The sequence below is a fragment of the Nothoprocta perdicaria genome, unplaced genomic scaffold (assembly GCF_003342845.1).
Source record: "Nothoprocta perdicaria isolate Ctin4 unplaced genomic scaffold, notPer1 scaffold_83, whole genome shotgun sequence".
In the NCBI taxonomy this organism is placed as follows: domain Eukaryota; kingdom Metazoa; phylum Chordata; class Aves; order Tinamiformes; family Tinamidae; genus Nothoprocta; species Nothoprocta perdicaria.
Window position 1 is genome coordinate 3125724 of NW_020456121.1, and position 19858 is coordinate 3145581.

At 47.4% G+C, this 19858-nt stretch overlaps 1 protein-coding gene across 1 annotated transcript in view; it reads left to right on the top strand.

Annotated features, from left to right (window-relative positions):
* The first annotated feature begins 14617 nt into the window (after positions 1 to 14617).
* The window catches only part of WIPF1 (WAS/WASL interacting protein family member 1), a 10695-nt gene continuing 5454 nt past the window's right edge, over positions 14618 to 19858 (top strand). The window contains exons 1-4 of the mRNA XM_026052061.1: positions 14618 to 14668; positions 15746 to 15875; positions 17986 to 18150; positions 19318 to 19830. Coding sequence (XP_025907846.1) covers positions 14618 to 14668; positions 15746 to 15875; positions 17986 to 18150; positions 19318 to 19830 — 859 coding nt within the window. The remainder of the gene's footprint in view (positions 14669 to 15745; positions 15876 to 17985; positions 18151 to 19317; positions 19831 to 19858) is intronic.

Sequence of the window (19858 nt, forward strand, 5' to 3'; positions counted from 1 at the left end):
GTGTAGCTGAAGCGTTCCAAGCAGTAATGCAAGGAAATGGCACAGAAAGGTCCCTTGAGTCACATGGTGACTCAAAGCAGTCGAGGCAGCCGCGTTCCGGCGCGGCAGAAATGTCAGCGGTTGAGCGCGAGCGCAGCGCTGGCCCGCGGGCCGCGAGCGGAGCCGGCGCCGCGCGGAAGCGTCGCGCCGCGCGCCCCAGGAAGCGGGCGGGAGCCGCGGGAGCTGCAGACGCCGGCGACCTGCGACGGTGCCAGCAGCGCAGGTTGGTCCCCGCGCCTCCCCTTTGGCCGTGCCGAAGGGCTTTGGGCTTTGGCAGCCCTGGGGCCGCGCTGGAGCAGCGAGTGTCTCTCACACTCGTTGCGTGCCGGGCGGGAAGCGTGTCCGCCGTGCGCGAGGCCGGGGCTGTGTGCGCGGGAGAGCTGCGCCTCGGGCAGAGCTTTGGGGTGGTCATAGGATCAGTGGGTTTATTCGCGTGCAGCTTAAAACTCTTGCCTGCGAGATCTTTTTGTTTGGTCCAGCTGGTGGTGAGAATGTAGCAGTTTTGTTGGATTTTGCTGGTATATTCCCTCTTATCTCTCATTCCTCAAGATGTCCATTGAGGAATTAGGTGTTTTTTTGGCTTAGAAATTTTCTGTATGAGGGGCAAAGCAGAAGCTCCACGTGGAGTGCTCAAGGCGAGCAGTTGTATCAAGGGGCACGTTTTATCCCCCCCAGGCAAAGCCACTCTCTTGGTTTTCAAGCATTGTTAGAACATGGCAATGAATTAACAGATCAGAACACAGGATTGGAATGAAAGTCGAGGAAAAGGGGCACAAGGCACATGGAGCAGGATAGCAGCAGCACTGTGCTACATCTGAGGCTGATGGAAGCCAATGGAGCCGGACACTTGCCCGGAGCAGGGAAGGCCGGGTCCTTCCGGGGTGCCATGGTCCGTGGGGACGGGCTGGAGCCGGATGCACCCGGCGCCTCTGATAGCGTGAGCGATAGCGATCTCACACGCGGCACGGCTGCTGGGGCCCAGAGCTGCAGATTTCAGAGCCCGCTAGTGATTAAAATCAGAGATTTGGGTCTCAAACACACTTTTGTGAAACTGTTCATATTTCTCTCCATGCCTTTAAATTATTTTCTTTAAAAAAATAAGGGGGGGGAGGGGAGGGCAAATTTTTGTGGCCGTGTGATCCAGCGCGTGTCCCTGGCCTGGCCGCGGGGCTCGGGGCCGCTGTGGCCGCAGCCCGCAGGGCCGGGAAGCCACAAGCCCTGCCGGGCGCAGCGCTGCCGTCCAGCGCTCCTCCTCATCCTCGCGCCGGCGCCTGCAGCCTCCCGCCGAGCTCCGCGCCGCTCGGCCCTGCCGCCCTGAGCGGGGCGTGATTTTAAACCCAGCGAGGTAAATCCCCCTGCAGACACTTTAATTTCCGCTTAATCGTCCTTTATGGAGGTTCATCTTAAATAGATCAGGAGCCACTTTAAGCTCACTTAAATATAATGGCTTATCGGTAGTGCATCTGAGCCTCCACGCGGAGGTTTGTGCTAGATGTCTAAATTTGGATGTAAAAGTAAACCGATACATTTTTCTTAAATAAATAAAGCCTGATGTTTTACTCCACCACTAGGATCAAGTACAGTCCATGAGAGCTGGAGAGTAAAAGAGAGGAGGAAATCCTGAATGGGCCTGTGGCACCAGCTCCTATTATGAAAATCAGGGAAAGAATGTTTCTTTCCCAAACAAATTAAAAGAAATCTGCAAAAAGAGGAAAGGGAATAAAGAGTACAGACTAAACAAAAGGAAATAAATATGGATTGGAATGGGAGAGAAGGAAACTGAAAAAGAAAATACTAAAAAGTGGAACCAGATGGGCACAGGTTTTGTGTTCAAGACCTCTTTTACTGAAGTTCAGAAGGAAGGGAGGACAGGAGCGTGTGTGTGGGGGGGTGCCATTGTGCTTGAGTACAACTTCATTGGTAAAATCCATGAAGAAATCTTTCTTTTTCTATGTGATCTCGTTACTGATACTATTTAGGTTGCAATAGTGTCTTGATAGAGGCAGCCGCCTTCTCTTCATACGCTGCTGGTCTATCCTACAGAATTTCTAATTAAGCAGAGAAAGGACCCACAGGTGTGCGCCAAGCTTGCATAATCCCCAGGCATTTGGAATTTGCAAGTAAAAGCTCTTTCCTTTTCCTTGCAGGAACGCACAGCCTGGGAAATGGTGCTGCCTTATAACTGACTCGAGCCCCCGCGCGCAGGGCTGGGCTCGCCAGGCCCGGCCTTCCCTCCCGGCCTCCCTCCTTCTGCTTGAGAGGTACCCGAGCCGGGAATGCGTGGGGAGGACACGGGAGCGGGGAGGAGCTGCTGGGCGGGAAGGGGCTGAGGGAAACCAGTCCCTGGTGTGGATGCTCTCTGCAAAGCCAGGAGGCACAGAGGCCTCTTGTGACTCCTGCTAAGTGTCCGATGTGATGATATTGGGGATTTTATTTCCAGGACAGGACTAATAACAGTACCAGTGAGTTTGCTGATGTGCTGTGGTGCAGCACAGCTCTGCTGGTGTCGGGTTCCGACGTGTGCAGCAGGTTATTTCCCTTCCAGGGACACGGGCTGGAGTAGAGGGCTTAAGACTTCACAGGCAGCTCTGGATGCAACAGGCACATATGATTTGATCAGGTGCATGGGATTCATAGGGTCCTGTCTTAAAGCAAGTGATGTTGTTATACTTGAAAACTGTACAGCAAGGCCCCAGTGTTCAGAGTCTCTGCATCAGTTGTAAATAGGGTGACAATACAATAGGGTGACAAAACAATAAAAATTACAGATAAGAAGGTTTAGGTTAGGTATTGGTGAAAACCTCACTAGCTGTAAGGTTACTGAAGTGCTGGAATAGAGGCCTGAGATATTTTACGTTTTCTATCATTGTGGCTTTTTAGGAAAAGCAGAGATAAACACCTACAAGGAACAGTAGAAACGTAATAGATTGCACTTAAGCAGGAGTGGAAGAAAGTGCCCTCTACCAGCCTGTTGTCTGGTCTACATTTCCATCTTTTTGTTAACAGTCAGTTTAAATTTCTTTCCCTGTTGATGAAAATGGATTAATTACTGCTAAGGCTCTGGGTGGTATTTCCAGTACTCAACTTCTCGGGGAGGGCAGGTGACCTGCTGGGGATCCTGAGGAGATTTTTTTTTTTTTTTCTTTTAACTTGGGAGTCACCAGCTGAGTTCCCTGTGCTGTGTAGTGCGGCAAAGTACTGAATTGGAGGTTAACTTAATCTCCAACCTTAAAATAAGTCCAGCTAAGGTCTCAGCCGTATTTTAAAGGATTCCTCAGATAAAATGCTAGCTTTAGCTAGGGTTTAGCAATTGTAACAACTACTACTTGAAGAAAATATGAGGAAATCTGAGTAGCCATGTGGATTACAAGGACTCGTCAGTTAAGTGTTTTGGAAAGGGGAAATGCAAGTATTGAAGAATGCTATGTGGCTGCTTTGGGGTTTGTGGGTATGTACTTTTTTCATGGCACTGGTATGCCGTACCATTCCTTTTTTTAGATGAAACAACACCAAACTACTACTCTTTGTGCAAAAAGAACTGCTTTCTGGGCACCACAGGAGCCTGGCTAGATCTGCTCCCTTGCACGGAGGCAAAATACCTCCAATATCAGCTGCTTCCCGGGCTCCCACCGCATTCCCGCAGGATGGCTCGGGGCTGCCACCAAGCACAGCAGTGGGATACCTGCTGGGACCTCCTCTCACAGTGGAGCTGTGCTCTTCAGGGCCGGCGCCTTTGGCTGCTCGTCCTCCAGGGAAACACTCGGTTCCTGAAGCTTGAGGGGGCGGGGGGAAGAGTGTAATATTTAAAATGAGACACAGATAGCTGGATGAAATTGCTTGCTTTTAAATAACAAGCCTGGCAAATTCTCTGTTTTCATGTGCGTGGACTTTGCTGGTCTCGCAGATGAGAGGTGTTAGTGCACGTGGTCCAGCCGGGGTAGCTGCGGAGGGTAACGCGGCTGCTCTGACTTCCTGCTCGGGAAGGCAGGGCCGCCTCCTTGCTCACAGAGGGACTCTAGTTCCTGCTGTTAATCCATGAAGGACTCCCCCCGCCTTTATTTGGCCAAATCCATTAATAATCATTCTTTCCAGCTTCTCTTTGTCACTCGCTAGCGGAGCGTGGGCCGTGCGCAGCTGTAAAAAGCTATTTCTAAAGTGAGCTCTGCAATAAATTGGAGCAACAACTTCTGCAATCAGAGCCATGGAGGAAAGGAAAAGGATTTTTATTTTGTTGCCTTGACTTTGCTTTGTGCCATGCCTTAAGTGGATGCTCTTTGCAGGACTTTGGAACCTTGTAGGTCAGCATCCGTGTCCTTGCAGCTCCAGTCGCGCCGAGCGGCCTCGTGCCCCGATGGATGGATGGGGACAGTGAGGGAGCTCCCTGTGAGCCTGGCGCCTGCCACGGGGCAAGCCGAGGGCACTTAGTGAGGGCGTTTGTGAAGTTCTAACTGGATAGCAAAGTTATTGTAGTTACAGTTCTCTAGGGCCTATTTATTGAATTTGTTATTTGCTTATTTAAATCAAAACTGATTAGACTATAGGCCCATTTTTTTCCCTGAGGTTTTATTATTTTAAATTTTAGAAACTAAAGATTCAGTCATCTTTTGAAACAACTTAAAATGCTACTTAAAACAAATACAGGCTTTGCTGAAATTTAAATTTCTTAGAAAAACATTTTGTGCCAATCTAGATGGAACAAAGAGTCTACCTTTGCAGACGCTGTTACTAGAGACTCTTTTATACAAGTTTTGCATGGCACCAAGCTTAAAAGAACCACAAACTGATAGAAGTTAGAACTTGGAGCTTGCTGTCTGTTAGATATGTGGTTCTACACTTACTTTGGCAGTTTTTATAAACAAAATGTCGAAAGTCTAGTTTTAATTATAAGACTTATATGAGCAATGGAAACATTAGGTTAAATATGAAAAGCTGAACTGTGTGCCCGTATTGTGGCTCTTCAGACTGGCATCCTCCAGTGCAGCAGGGAGCGGGAATTTGTAGGTGCTTGTGTGTAAACTGCATCACCCAAGTACCTAGCCTGAGTCGCGGGCTGAAGGGCCCCTGGGCTTTTAAGCCAAGCCCCAGTTTTGGTGCTATCTTTCCTCACAGGGCTAGATTCTATAAATATTGTGTCCTCAATCAGCTACAAAATATATGTAGAAATAGCCCTACAAACCTTTTTTTTATGTAGCTGTATTCAAAAATATGATATGTTCTGAATGGTGTATTTGAGGAAGTAAATGAAACAGTGTGACTGAACTTGGTCACTAGGCTTGCTTAGAGTGGTGTAAACATGACGAATATTACTGTTCACTGGATTTTGCTCTTTGCATTTTGGCAGCTTATTTAGAAAATAATTGAAACTTCTCTTAGATGTGTCTTTCTTTTCCCAGTGACTTGGACATTTTTTTCTTGCCAAAAGGCAGCACTGGAAATGTTTAACAGAAAAATCTTCACATCAGTCAGGATGTTTTCCAGATTGGGCCCAATGGAAATATCTGGTGATAGGAACAGGACATGAGTGTTGTGGTGACTTGCGCACACGCAGCCTCGGATGCTGAGGGCTGAGGTCTCTCCTCTTACACACAAAGAGGTATTCAGTGCACTGGGGGTTATTAAGGATTTTTGTTGTCTTTTGTTTTTAAGTTTAAGGGTTAAATTCCCTTCACAGGAAGCCAGACTAAATCCGAACAGAACAGGCAAAATTCCAGGTCTGTCTTTCCAAGTCTGATTTCAGTGACAGTGCGGTGTCTGACCAGGAGCTGCTGTTCATCACACCAGTGAGTGCGGAACAGGAGATCTCTGCAGGGTTTCTATGTATTTTACAGGGTTTACATAAGTATTGGGATTTTGTAGCAGCCCCTTTGCTCCAGTAGCCGGTCTTGGAGGTCAGTAAGTCCTGGCCAAGCCAGCACAGGGTATAGGAAGCCTTCAGTTGCTCCATGTTGTACAAGAAAGCAAGAGCTATGGAACTACAGAACTACATTTTTAAAAGAGGGGAAAAAAAAGAATATTTGGTCTGTAAACCTTTCATATGATGCAAAGAACTGAACAATATAAAGATCAAGGGCAATCTTAAATATATTTTGCTTAATGTTATCTGATCTGTTGATATTTTTAAGACATCTGAAGATGGTTTGAGTTGTCTCCCCAGAGGGCAGAGGCCCTCTTCCTAGCAGGCAAAAGGGATGCTGATGTTCGGAGCGTCTTCGATGGCTTGTGCAAATGATCACTTTGCCATCCATGCCACCTCCTGCATGTGCAGATGCCCAGGGCACGCTGCCCCACTGCACACGCTTTGGGGTTTTCAGGCTTTGGACGTGGTGCTCATTTTAATAACTGTCGGCTAGCTGTTACCTAAATTACGTGTGAGAGTTTCATTTTGTAGCTCTTCTCCAAAAAGGATCTATATTAAAACATCTGAGAAGATTTAAAAAAAAAAAAAAAAAAAGAAAAACCTTAAACTGTGGAAAGTGAAAGTGTATGTTTTGTATGTTCATTTACCCTCAATAAGCTGATTTTTTTTTATGTTTTAACTTTGCTTTATTTGACAGCTTGCATTAATTCCCTTGCAAATGCAAATTATCAAAGAAAATTATTTTGTCAAGCCCATCAGTATCTACAAGAACCTTAAAAACTCCTTAACAATATTATTGAAATAAGCATTTAAATAGCAGATCAAATGTCATTTTTTAACTTTGTGAAAAATTTAGGTTTGGGGCCCAAGAAGGTAAGGTTTCATGCAAAATGAGTCCATTTTGGTGTCTAGCTGGTCTGGAAGGTCCAGCCTGTGTCTCTCTCTGGTTGAATCTCTACCCAGGCTGCCAAGTCCTGTTCTGTGGCAGGTATAAAGGGGCTTCTTTGGTGATTCTCCTGTTTTTTTCAAATCTGATTATTTCTGTTCAAATACTTTCTGCAAAGTTATAAAGTCCGGTTAGGCCTCTTCCAGCACAACCAAAAAGCTGCCTTGAGCCTTTCTACCAGCTCTAGTGAAAGTAAAATTGAACTCCCATCTTTACCCATTTTAGCATAAGTTTGGGGCCTCAGCACTTTGCAGCTTCAAATCATGCAAAATTAACTCTTGGAAGGAAAAATTTCTTTTAATTAAACGCTACCGGATGTGGTTGCCCATTCCTCACGAAATTGATTCATGGGGCTTGCCATGCTGAACAGAAGCTTTTATTGATGGTAATCTGGCTCTGAGGTGGGACTCGTTTCTCTGAGCTGTCTTTAGCTGAACATTATGCAGATCTGGGCTTGAGCTTTGTTTTGTTTTTCCCACACTCTGGACAGATCAAGCTTTGATTGTTCCTCTAACGACAGGTATTCAAGTTACTCTCTAATTCATGCGGACACCTGGGCTGTAAATACTCCAATGTGCTCTTGCTGATAGAGCTGTTCCTTCCCTGCTGACTGCACCAGTCACTTAACTTTTTGTTTGGACTTTGGATGTGAAATTTGAACAAACCTCTTCTGTATGCTGTAGTTTTTCTACATTTTTATAAGAATATTGTAATATTTACAAGAGAGGGATTGGAAAACAGTGTGTTAAACTCATTCCATATGTTTGGCTTTTTTTCTTCCTCAGACTTCCACTTCAGAGGTAGTCACTATTCTAATATGATTTCATAGACGCTTGCTTTATTAGGTCAACAAAATCAACTGTGAAATTAGTAAGGCCAAGTTGATAGTGTTGAAGATAGTTTTATGTTTTTTTAATTTAAAAAAAAGCCTTTAAGCAGTTATTTTAATCTGAATTTATGCCTGCTGAGAAGTAGAATAATCTGACATAGAGATTTTTTTTATTATTTTTTATTTTATTTTATTTTATTTTTTCTTCCCTCCCTGTATGCCTTTATAGTAAAATCCTTTCTTGCTGAGGCTGCCCGTCTCCCTGCTGGTAAGAAGAGACAGATGAAGACACTTCAGGGAGTGGAGATATGAGGGTCACAGCGTTATTAATGCACATTAATCCTGTGAGGATGTGGCGCGGGGGGTCACAGCTTCCACTGTGCAGCCTCTGACCCCAGACAGGCTATTCCCAGCCCAGCCTCAGATCTCCGCGTCCCCACCACAGCGAGGGGGACCCCCGGCAGCATGGTGGGGAACTGCGGTGGGCACAGTGTGACCAGCAGCATCCCTGGGCACTTGCACCATGTCTAGTTCCTCGGATTTCTTGCTGTGCAGGCTCAGTGTTGGAGCAGCTCCAGCCTTCTCCAAGTGTTCAGGTTAATTCCTAACTCCTGGTATTTTTTGGTACACCATGAAACAACAAGGAGAGGTAAAAAATCCACCAAACCTCTGTCGGTTTGTTTCAAAGGGCAGAATTTCTTTCATGCTACATAAAGCAGAAGAATTCCAGACTACGTATGCATACAGCTCCTCTACTCAGCCAGAAAGGCAGAAAAATTAATGTGAATTTTGTTTTTATTCACATGAATGAACCAGGGAAATCCAAGGGCCAGTCCACTCTGTTTTGGCATCATTCACCATGGGTGACAATGTGAATGAACTGTCCTTCCCTGGTGTCACCTACCCGTTTGTGGGTATTATGTCTGTCACCTTCACAAATTAGCCTGTTGGGTCAGGCAGTTGAGCGGCCCTGTGTTGTGCAGATGTATTGACAGGTTTGGCATTAGTGGAAAAAGTCTTGTTCTCTAGGTCAATAACTTAATGGCTTCTGATTGAGGGCTGAATGAAGCTTGAGGTAATTCGGAGAGAAATGTAATTTCTGAATTGGTCTACCAGCAACTCGTGGATCTTAAGAATGCAAAAGTTTGTGGGAGAAAGTTGTGTAGAGCAGTGCACGCTGCAGGATCTCCACATGACACTGAGTGATGGGCTCTGCAGTAATGAGACACTGGAAAAAGCAGCCGCATGCGGGAGCTCCGGGCGTGCGCGTGGAGAGCAGGACTGCAAGCACTCGGAGAGGCCGGGCTAGGGAGCAGGATGGAGGGCCAGGTCAGAGGGTGCAGGCTGGACTGGGGGGCAGAGGCCCACGGGTGCTGCCCACATCCGTCACCGGCGACGCTGGGCAGCTCGCCCAGAGCAGCGTGCTGTGTGGTAGGTCAAGCGCTCAGGTTGCCTCAGAGCTGCCCTTGCTGATGGGTGGCTAAACATTGCAGGGAGCTGCTCTGGGTGGCCCAAGGGGGTGCCCAGCATGGGTGCAAGGAAATTGCTGCCTTGGTGGTGTTGGTCTGGGAGAAAAGATGCCGCTGCTGATGGATTGTTTTTCACAGGGGGCTTTGGCCAGGGCAAAGTTACCAGTCCTGAAATGCTGCTTCCACCAGAGGTGGTTGGGGCTCTGACCCGCGGGGCACAGGTCTGCAGCGCAGCGGTGCAGTGGGGTGATCTCTGAAGCCAGCCCTTGCCTGGGGTCCTCCAAGTACCCTGAAAAATCTGTCGCTGAGAAGGAAAAAAGCCTTCCTAAAAAAGCTTGGATTCGAGCAGCATGGTGACGCTGCGGCGGCCCGTTTCCTCGCTGTAATTTTCCACAGCTGCAGCGCGGCTGGATCGGCCGCAGCCTCTGGCAGAGGCGGCGCACTGGACGCAACCCCAGCGGAGCGGGAGCCGGAGCGCGGCGGCTGCTCCTGCTGCTCCCGGCCCCTTTGCGGCCCGGCCAGGCCCGGGGCCACTTGTCACTGCCCCGCGGGGCCCGTGCCCTGCTCTGCCCTGCTCTGCCCTGCTCCGCTGCGGGTCGGGCAGGCGAGAGGAGGCTCCGCAGCCTCCAGGCTGTGCCCTGTACCATTTCATAGGAGGGGGCCTCTTTTGCTCTCATTGGAAAGAGCCGCTCGTAGCACTCGTTGCAGGCCCTGCTGAGAGTTTTTCTTGGAAAAACATAGAAAAGCCCCAAACAAAATCATCTTCCTCTCTCTCTAGTCAGCATCTGCCCAGAATTTCCCTTGGTCTCAAGTATCTAAAATAACTTCTCTCTTGGTCTCTCTCCTGACCATTTAGTTCTTTGCAAGCAGCTTTTTTTGCAGCATTAACACTGCCACAGCCTCCTCTGGACAGGGTAAAAACGGATGTGCACGTGCCCTTGTGATGGCCGTTCACAAACAGCAGCTTTCTAACCTTTGCACCAAGGCACTTCCAGCCAGAAGCCGTCCCTAAGGCCGGGCACTGGTGTTACCAGTCCCAGAAATAGTGTGGGTGGTGTTTTGGCGGCACCCTCTTCCTGCGAGCCCCCAGGCCCAGGCACTTTGCTCCGTTCTGCAGCCAGGTCGTGCGTGTGGCCACGTCGGCACCCGTCAGGGCCTGGGGTATCACCAGACACCCAGGCCGTAGCACCTCAGAAACACTCGTTCTTTCCACCCAGGAACTCCTCCCCAGGGTGCTCCTGGTTTATTGCAGTGTCCCGGTTGAGTCTTTTAGGCTTGGAAACATCTATGTGTGCTTACCTGTAGGTCTCTGTACATTGGCTTTGCTATGATTAAAAAGAGAAGAAGTATCTGGTGTTTCTCAGTAGGTATTTGCTGTCCTGGTGTTGTGTGGGAGCATCATTCTGTAATGCTGCTCTGGCTCAAAACTGTCTGCACTCCCGTACCAAGGTGTCCGACAGGGAGCTGCTCTGTGGGAGCCTCCTGGGCTCTACCAGGGGCATGGAGATGAGCAAAGGACTCAGTCCACCAGGGAAAAGGACAAAGGGCACCTAAGGAGTCTAACAGATTTCATATAACAACACAGTAGTCCTTTTAATCAAAATAGTTCTTTACGCCATTACAAAAAAAAAGGAAAAATATTTTGATCTGCATAAAACTGAATTTTCCCATGGGAAATATTTCTGTGTTTTTAGATCATTTTTCCAATTACCTTATTTTGTTTGCTTAGTAATTTTTTTAGAGAGAGAGAGAGAGAGAGAGTGCGCACACGTGCACATGTGTCTCTTTGGCAACCTAGCCTAACTTCCTCAAATTCAGATTTCTTGAACTTTCCTTTCTGCCACTGCAGAAGGCAATGCCTTCTGAACGAATGGGATCGATACTGTTTTGGAAGTTTGGCGGTGATGCACAGGGCTACAATTGACAGCTCAATTGGTGACTTCATGCATTTTCCCCTTGAATTCTATCAAGTCTTTTTTTTTCTGCTGTTGTTTGTTCCTTCCTCTTTTTTTACTTGGAAATTAATCATGCAGGAAATGATTAACCATGCAGAGCTGTCTGTCTGACCCAATGTGTTTAAGGGGGCCTGGCAGTTGCTGAAAATGTCTGACTATATGCAAAGAGCGCAGTTGCACCCCAGCTCTTCCCACTGTCCATTCCACATAGAGACCACTTGTGCTTTTTAGCATATATTCTTTAAATATACTATTGAAAAAAATATATATAATGTATATTTTAGGTACCAAGCATTTTAGGTTGGAAATGGGCTCAGGCTCTCACTTGTGCCCACACGCAGGGCAGAGCAGCTGCTGCTGTGCCCAGCTGTGCAAGCCCATCTATTTTTATGCTGCTATAGCCAGCTGTGCAAATCCCTCTATTTCAAATGATACAAAGCTTGGTGTTTGGAGCTTGGTGTCTTCGATTTTTGGTATAAGCATCTGTTTGTTGGTTGCATTAGTCTGCAGAACCAAGCGTCACTAAATGTTGCAATTCTGTATTATTTTGGAAGTAGTGGTAACTTACACCACTGTCTGGAATGCATGCAAGGAAACAAAATCTAGGTTTCAAAGTACTGATATTCCTTTAGCCCCTGTTCTCTGTTTGTGCCCTTCAATATTCCACAGCATTGAATATATCACTTAGTAGTTAATCAAGTCAATAATTGAAATTTATTACTATGTGGATCAGTTAATATTTCACAGTTTTCATAGTACCAGCTAATAGTAAATGAGCATAATGACTGTTTATTAAAATGTGATTTTTTTTTCCCTACTAACCAAATAGCAAATCAGGAGCAAATAATACATGTATGAGAAATAGTATATATGACAAATCTGAGTCCCTTGCTGAAGTACAACCCATCAACAAAGCTTCCCTCTAGCTGCAGAGCCGCCGATGCTCCCCGGCTCGGTGACGAGCGAGGGGCCGCGGAGCGGAGGAGCCGCGTGGCTGCTCTGCCCGGCAGCCCAGCAGTAACTGCACAGACCTCTCTGCTGTTACACTTCCCCCAGGCTTCTGCTGATCAAATTTATAATCAAGAATGTGCCGGGTTTTTTTCGCTTACATAAAGGAAGACAAAGAAATAGACTGTATGAAATCTAAAGGCCAAACAGCAACAGTGAGATGGGACTTTGAAGACAGAGGCCTATTCTTGCTGTGAAGTATCTATTTAAGTTTCTTGGCAAGGGGTGAGTCAAAGACTGAGGAAGGTAAGAGCGAAACAGTGTCATGGCATACACTTTAAGCTAAAATTTAACTAAAATGATGTGTTTGACTGTAAGTACATGCATTAAACTTGGAGGGGGTGTCTGACTCCTCCTATATATTTCTTCTTGATGGCTCCTGAGGGAAATATATGCTCTAGAATGCAGCACGGAGTTATAGGAGTGATATTTGACAGTTAAGTATTGGAGAGTTAGTTGTCCTTTCAACTGTCGTGGGTGCACTTCTGGCTGAGTATTTTGGCCCTATGTACTTCATCTCTAAACACTGGCAGAAATGTAAAATATGTGTGTTGGGTGATAAAGCATAGTCCTCTAAAGGCTCATTGACGGTTCCAGAACCACTTAATACTTTGTATTTATATGTCACATCTAGTTTATTTAGCTCCCCTCAAATTCCTTTACGTAGGAAGATATCACCAAAAAATATCAAAGCACCAACCTAAAGGGCAAACAGCTCTACTGAGTTGGACTTAGACTTCAGGCCAATTGTGCCTGAGTTTGGCCTGTTGCAGAACCTTGCTCTGTGTTTGCAAAAGGCCATCACACCTGTGTGCTAGGGGCTACGGGGCTTGCTTGGCACACTAATTTTTATAGCATTTTAATGGGTTGAAGGAATCAAAAGCCTGGTGAAATGGCCTAGTGGCACCGTTAGGCGAGAGACAACTGCAGCTGTGAAGAGACTGTGTTAAGAAACAGGATGGTTGTGGTTTGCAGCAAGAAATAATTTTCCTGTTGACTGTTTTTTTAAACAGGAAGTTGAAGAACAAAGCAGCGTTGCTCTGCGTGCTTTTAATAGGTTGCAGATTTTAAATGCTGAACTCAGTACAGGGGGACAGCAAAGGACAGGGCTTTGTGCAGAGCTTTGTGCAATGAGCGAAAGTTAGAAAAATGATGCGTAATTAACAAAAGTCAAGAAGATCGCTTGAGTATGAAACTTGTGCTTCCCTGGATATGTTTTCATTATTAGGAGTAACGTGCCGGTAGGAACGACAAGGAACGCTGTGGCCCTTTGGGAGCTGCTGTGTGTGTGTGCAGCGCCGTGCAGAGTCGCCCGTGCGGTTTCCCCTGGGCAAGTCCTCGCGTCCGTCGGCTTCCCCTTTGCTCCCCTTGCTCTTTCTCAGCAACAGGAAGGAGAACCGGCTTCTGCGGCAGAGCCGTGTGGAGCCTGCAGGGCCTCGGGCCCCCGGCAGCTCCCCTCGCTTTGCAAACTCAGCAGCCGGGCCTGGAGGTGATGCTGCTCAGCCCCTCTCCCAGCCGCTTTTCTCAAAAAGCTTTGTGCAAAATGAGGGTAAAACATCATTTCAGGAAAGTTTTCTTCTCAGGGAGGCAGATCAGCAATGTTTTATTTGGGCTCACAGCTGCCTAGGAGAGCTGTGTTCTATTTCTTTTAAAGCACGGGCATCTGATGAGAGAAACATGTATTTTTAACCCATTTTTCTAGCACATTTACGTATCTTGGATCATCTCGGGGCATTGCAGACTTTTTAGGTGGTGACTCACTTCAAATGGCAACTGACAATTTCGTTTTTTTTTTTTTTTTTTTAATTTACTTAGTCTCTTAAGTAAGTCTCTCTCTGTCGCCAGCATGAAGCTGATTTAATAGATCCTGCTCTATTACAGTTCTCCTTGGTGTCATGAAAATTAGCCAAGTGCTGTAGAAAGTACAAGAGTGTATTGCTGTAGATAACCACACTGAGGACAGTGCAGCTGTGTGGGGAATAGTCCTTGTTCCTCTTCCACGGCTTTTACCTCCCGTGTGCACCAGTGGCGTGAGCGATGGCCAGTCACTGTTACTGAAGCTGTCTCACATGAGAGAAAGCATGCAGGACAAAGGCGAGTATTCAACAACAAGCAGTATCTGTCCAGAAAGCACCTGCCTTGTGCTGACCTTCATTTATTTTTGGCTGCCTCTTGCCCGGGGCTGGACGCTCAGGCCGCCCTTGGGGACGCTGATGGAAGAGCTGATGCCTTCCTGAAGTAAAGGCTGGTGGTTCAGCATTGGGATTATTTTGCAGTACTTGCCTGTGGACGAGATTGGTGCATTAGGTGAAATCCCGTTTTGTTGTTTTTTTTGCTGCACGTGACCGGATTCCATTAGACCTGGAAAGTGCAGCGGGTCAGCCTGTTGGCTGCAGGGAGGGCCCGTAGCGGGATGGCCGGTGTTCCCAGAGGTGACAAGGGTCTGTGGGTCACGCGTGTCTGTTTTGCTGCGCAGGTTCCTCGGCAAGGCCCGGAGGAGCTCGGCCGCCCGCCATGCCGGTGCCTCCGCCGCCGGCGCCGCCGCCGCCCCCCACCCTGGCCTTGGTAAGCTCGGCAGGAGGGACATGGGCAGAACGAGCCTTCTCCTAGTGCCGTTTGCCGCGCTGAGGGGCGCCAAGGCGAAGGATGTGGCCCTTATATTGGGTATACACCGAATAAGAGGCATTTGGAGGATCCTCTTCCATATTTGTTGGTTCTGATGATCCATCCTACAAGAGGGATCGTTACTCCCACCCCTTTCCAGTGCCCACATGGGTACAAGCAGCCACCCTGGCTTTGCACCCTCCTCTTCCTCCCACACCCGTGTTCGGTTTGGCACAGGGATCCTCCATGGAGCATCATGAGGCCTCAGCAGCGGGTCTGGGCCCGAGTAACTGGACCTGCCACTCCCCTTCCATCGCTCCAGCCTGAGCTCCCACCTTCTCCCTTGCACTGGCTCTGGCCTTAGTCCCCTCAGGGCAGCTTGCAGGAAACCTCCGTAATACTGCCCTGAGACATTAGAAACATTTTCAGGAACAACCAACCCTAGACCAAAAATATCATATATACATATGCACATATGTATATGTGTGTGTGTATATATTTTATATATATATATATAAAATGTGTGTGTGTGTGTGTGTATATATATATAAAATATATATACACACACACACACTTCTTGGATCGTTCTTGGAAAACTGTAGCCACCAAAACATGAAGTAAAAAGAGAATAGCTCTGGAACAAATCTTAAACTTTGTAAGTCATAGTTCTCTTCCAGTAATTTCTAACTGTTGGCAGAAATTTAAACTTCTTAATTTACCTTCTCATACCATTATTTTCTCTGTTTATTTTTCCATACATGTTACACTTTCCAGATTGCAACAGGATGAAGGATCACGATTCAGTTGCAATCCATAAAGTACAAGCAGGTTCCTGCTTTTACTGAGACTTGAAAAGATTCATACTGTTAATAGTAAAGTGCAGCTACCCATAACTTGATCCACAGAACTAGATGTGGCACCCTACTAGGTCTAGGGCTGTTAAAACACAAACTGAGGTGTCTGGTGTATACAGAGCAGAACTTTGTAGCTAGAAATCAAGGTTTACTTTACCTCCCATTTCTCAACTTTATTTTGCAGGCAAATACTGAAAAGCCATCTTTAAGCAGATCAGAGCAAGCAGGGCGAAATGCTTTATTGTCTGATATTACCAAAGGAAAAAAACTAAAGAAGACTGTTACAAATGACAGAAGTGCTCCGATTCTAGACAGTGAGTATTACACAGTGCGATTGTGCTTCGGCGTGCTTGCATGGTGTGTTTGAATGCAGAGAACGATTTCATGTAGATGAAGCACCATGAGAGAAGCAGGTAAAATGCCAAAAAATGGTATAAATGAAAATGATTTCTGTTCATGGATTAAGTCAGCGGAGAAATCAATCATTACTTCTGAAATGTGGTAATTTGTTGACTCTTGTGAAGTATAGTTGATTTTTCTCATTTGCCTAAATCAGAAAGTGAGACAACCCCTTCAAGGAGCTCTACTGAGAAGGTGCAGCAGATCAAATGCACAGAAAAGCTCCTCAGCACCAAGAACAGCCTAGAGAACAAAGTGGACTTTTAAACCTCCACTTTGGCACAAACGACATAAAAGTAAAGGTGCCTTTTGCATGGCAGCGTTGCTTTATAAATGAACCCAGTGCCACTGCATGGAAACACGGGGCCAAAGCTGAGAGCCACAGCTCCTCATGCATTGCCCAGCCAGGGCTGTCCCTCCAGGCTTAACCTCAGCCTGCCAGACCGTGCTCCAGCAGAGCACAGCAGCGCTCCTTACCTGATGGAGAAAAGTCTCCCCAACAGCCTGAACCGCTGCTGTGTCTCACAGCACATCTTGGCACGTCCTGAGAGGAGCCTGCAAAGCCCATGTGCTGCAAAGCATTGGGAAGATGGAACAGAAACACAAGAGGAGCTGGACACGAAGTCAGGCCATGTCAGTAGAGCTGCATTTGCTGTCCAGGGAGCAGAGACGTTTCTTCAGACAGATTAGCCAATGTGTCACAACTCGGTCCAGGTCTGCCTGTGCAATTAGGAGCTGGACTGTGGTGGGAAGGTGATGAGGAAAGAAGCAAACGCTAGAAGCAAGGTGATCCAAGAAAAAAGAAAATGTTTCAAAAAGATATGGTCCTGCAATCAGCTCTGTACCTGGTTTTAAATATTTGAGTATTATCTCTGTAAGTACAGTACTTTCTAAGTGTTCTACAGAGCTGGAGAAAAAGCATTTAGGAGATTAAAGAAGATCTAACGAATAAGATTAAAATTACATGGTTTATTATCTTGTTTACATGAATTAGTAAATTGTGATGAAAGACTAAAACATAGCAGCAGCATTTTCCAGAGGTTCACACCCTACATGAGTCAGAGCTGAACTGAGCTGACATGAGAAGGTTGATGTTTAACATTCTTTCTTGAACACAATCCTTCTACATTTTTTTTCCCTAGGTGGAATTATTAGAAGTGATTTTCATCCACAGGTTTTAGAGAATGATATTTTTACCCAACCAAAGCTGTGGAAATTAAGATGCAGAGAAATTAAGCAGTTGATCCACAGCCATGCTGACCGTTGCCTGGGATCTGATCTCCACAAATATGCTGACTTGTGTCCCTGTTCATTTGGCAGTGATGCTCCAAATTGGTCCTTCCATGTATTTATAATTGTGGAAACACTTTCCTTTGAGATTCCCGGTTTTATCACAGCAGAAGTGACGGCATTGGAGAAAAATGGGAGAGGAAGAGAGGCTGAAATAATAATTTCCTCCTATTGGAAAAATTAGCTGCTAATGATTCTGTCACTGCATTTCTGGACCTACGGGAAAGTAATCAGAAATGAAATCGCTTTTCCCACTAGGCTTTGTGTAAATAAGTGGTTGTAAATAAGATGTGTTGCAACTATGCCAGTAGTGACAGAGGTCGATGCATTCCCAGAAGTAAACACTAGAGACATCTGCAAGAGGAGGAACACCTTAGTCTTTCTCCTAATTTCCCCTGGAATTACACATTGCAAAGATGTTAACAAAGGCAACATGATGTTTTCAGGGCTCCTACGTGTTTTAGTTCCACAGTGGCCATTTCTCTGCCTTCTAGTCCACAGCAGACTAAGGAAGAGTGGCTTAATAAAACACAGTAACTGTCTATTACATCACCTCTTCTGTGATATAACAGTGGTGTTGATGGTAGCTGAGGTGGTCCAACTTGAAGAAGGCTTTGTGTGTTTTGAAAGCTTTTCCATTTTTCCTCAGTTACAAGAGCTGCTCTAATCAAAGAGAGGAGTTTGCTGGTCAGTCTCCTGTCTGCGATTGGTTTGTGTATGTGTGTGTTCCAACAGAACCCAAGGGACCTGGAGGAGGCGGCGGTGGCTTTGGAGGAGGAGGAGGTGGCGGCGGCGGCTTTGGTGGTGGTGGTGGCTTCAGTGGAGGAGGACCGCCGGGCCTTGGAGGCCTGTTTCAAGCAGGAATGCCAAAGCTCAGATCTGCTGCCAGTCGAGATGCTGGTAAGAAGGACCTTGTAGGCTCAGTGCAAGCAAGGAAATGACAGATTACTTAAAACTTTAAAACGTTTATAGAGCACCAGTAAATTACCTGCTTGGGTTAGGAATGTCTCCAAACACCTTTAAACAGCACAATTAACTGCTTCCTATTTAAAAACCACATTATGTTTAGCACCACTTTTGTGTTTGAGCATACAGTCAAGCTAAGGTCTTCCTCAGGTACCCAGACACAAGGAGGGCTCTTAGGAAATGCAAATGGGTCTTAAATCCTGTTTGTTTGTTTTCCCTAATGGTTAGTTTTGCAAAGAGGTGAGTCTCCTCTTTCCACCCATCCTTGTAATTATTGTTGAAAACTAAGAATCTCAGCAGTGCTGAACTGGTACCTGCAAAGGCCCTGTCATTGCTCTGGATGTGCAGGACCAAAAGGGAACCCTGAGAGGATTCCCGATTTACTCTGTGCACAGAAAGAAGCTGCTTTCCAAATGGGAAGAACACCTGTGTCAGCACCAAGGCAGCATCATTTAGCATCTAGGTAGTGCATGAGGCAACCTAGCTCCAGGGTCTGCGTGCTGCAGCCAGGGGCATATCCTGGATTCCTCTGACCTTCAAAGCAGCTGCACAAAGATTTGTGCCCCTTGAAACAAGGGAGACGCTGCGACCAGCAACCTAAGGGCTCTGGGTGTATCATTCCCTGCTCCCTGAAGAAGGACCGGGCAACGGAGGTTGGAGGGGGTTATGAATCCCATGTGTCTTATAGACTAACAAATTTTTCAGCACATGTAGACAGAGTTGCTATTTTCTACTGTGTCACACTCAGTTTTGGGAACTGGTATTAATACTGAAGTTGCTGACGTAACTGAGCAGCAGTGCTTCAGCTGCGAGGCTGGCTTTGGATGGCAAAGAGCTATTAGCTGAGCTGCAGTGGTTAAATATCGCTACAGAGACCAGAGTCACCTTGTCATTGTTCTACAGCACACACCAAAATTGCTTTAAAAAGAAAAAAAAAGGCATTTAGGTGACAAACCCTGAACACCTGAGGGTCTCATGCCAAGACAGACCCGCTTGGGTCTTCACATGATCTTGGCTTTGGGCCCTTCGGAGCTCGTTTGGGTGAGGTGGCGCCTGGTTTCTCTGCGCTGTGCCTGTTGATGCGTGTGCCTTGTGTTGCAGATGCCGGGGCTAGCAGGCCGCCCGTGCTGCCGCCCGGGGGCAGGTCCGTGGCCGCCAAGCCCTTCTCGCCTCCAAGCGGGCCGCCGCGCTTCCCAGGAGCGCCTTCCAGCCAGAGAAGTGCCGCTCCGGAGCCACAGAGAAGCCGCCTGCCGCCCCCGCGGCCCGACGTGGGCTCCAAGGCGGACGGCGGCCCCCCGCCGCCAGTACCGAGCACGCCGCGGCCTGTGGCATCCAGCCTGCACGCGCGCGGCTCGCCGCCGGTGCCGGCCGTGAGCCGGCAGCCCAGCATCGGGCCCACACCGCCGCCCTTCCCGGGCAGCAGGAACGCCACCTTTGGCGGCTCCTTGCGCCCCTCCAGCACGAGCTCCTCGTCTCCCTTCTCCAACCGCCCGCCGCTGCCGCCCACACCAGGCCGCCCGGCTGAGGACAAGCCGCCCCCGCCGCCGCCACCGCCCGCCGGGCACCGGCTCCCGGGCAGCAGCCGGGACGCGGCGCTGCCGCCACCACCGCGCCGCACTTTGTCCCTTGCCTAGGACTGCTT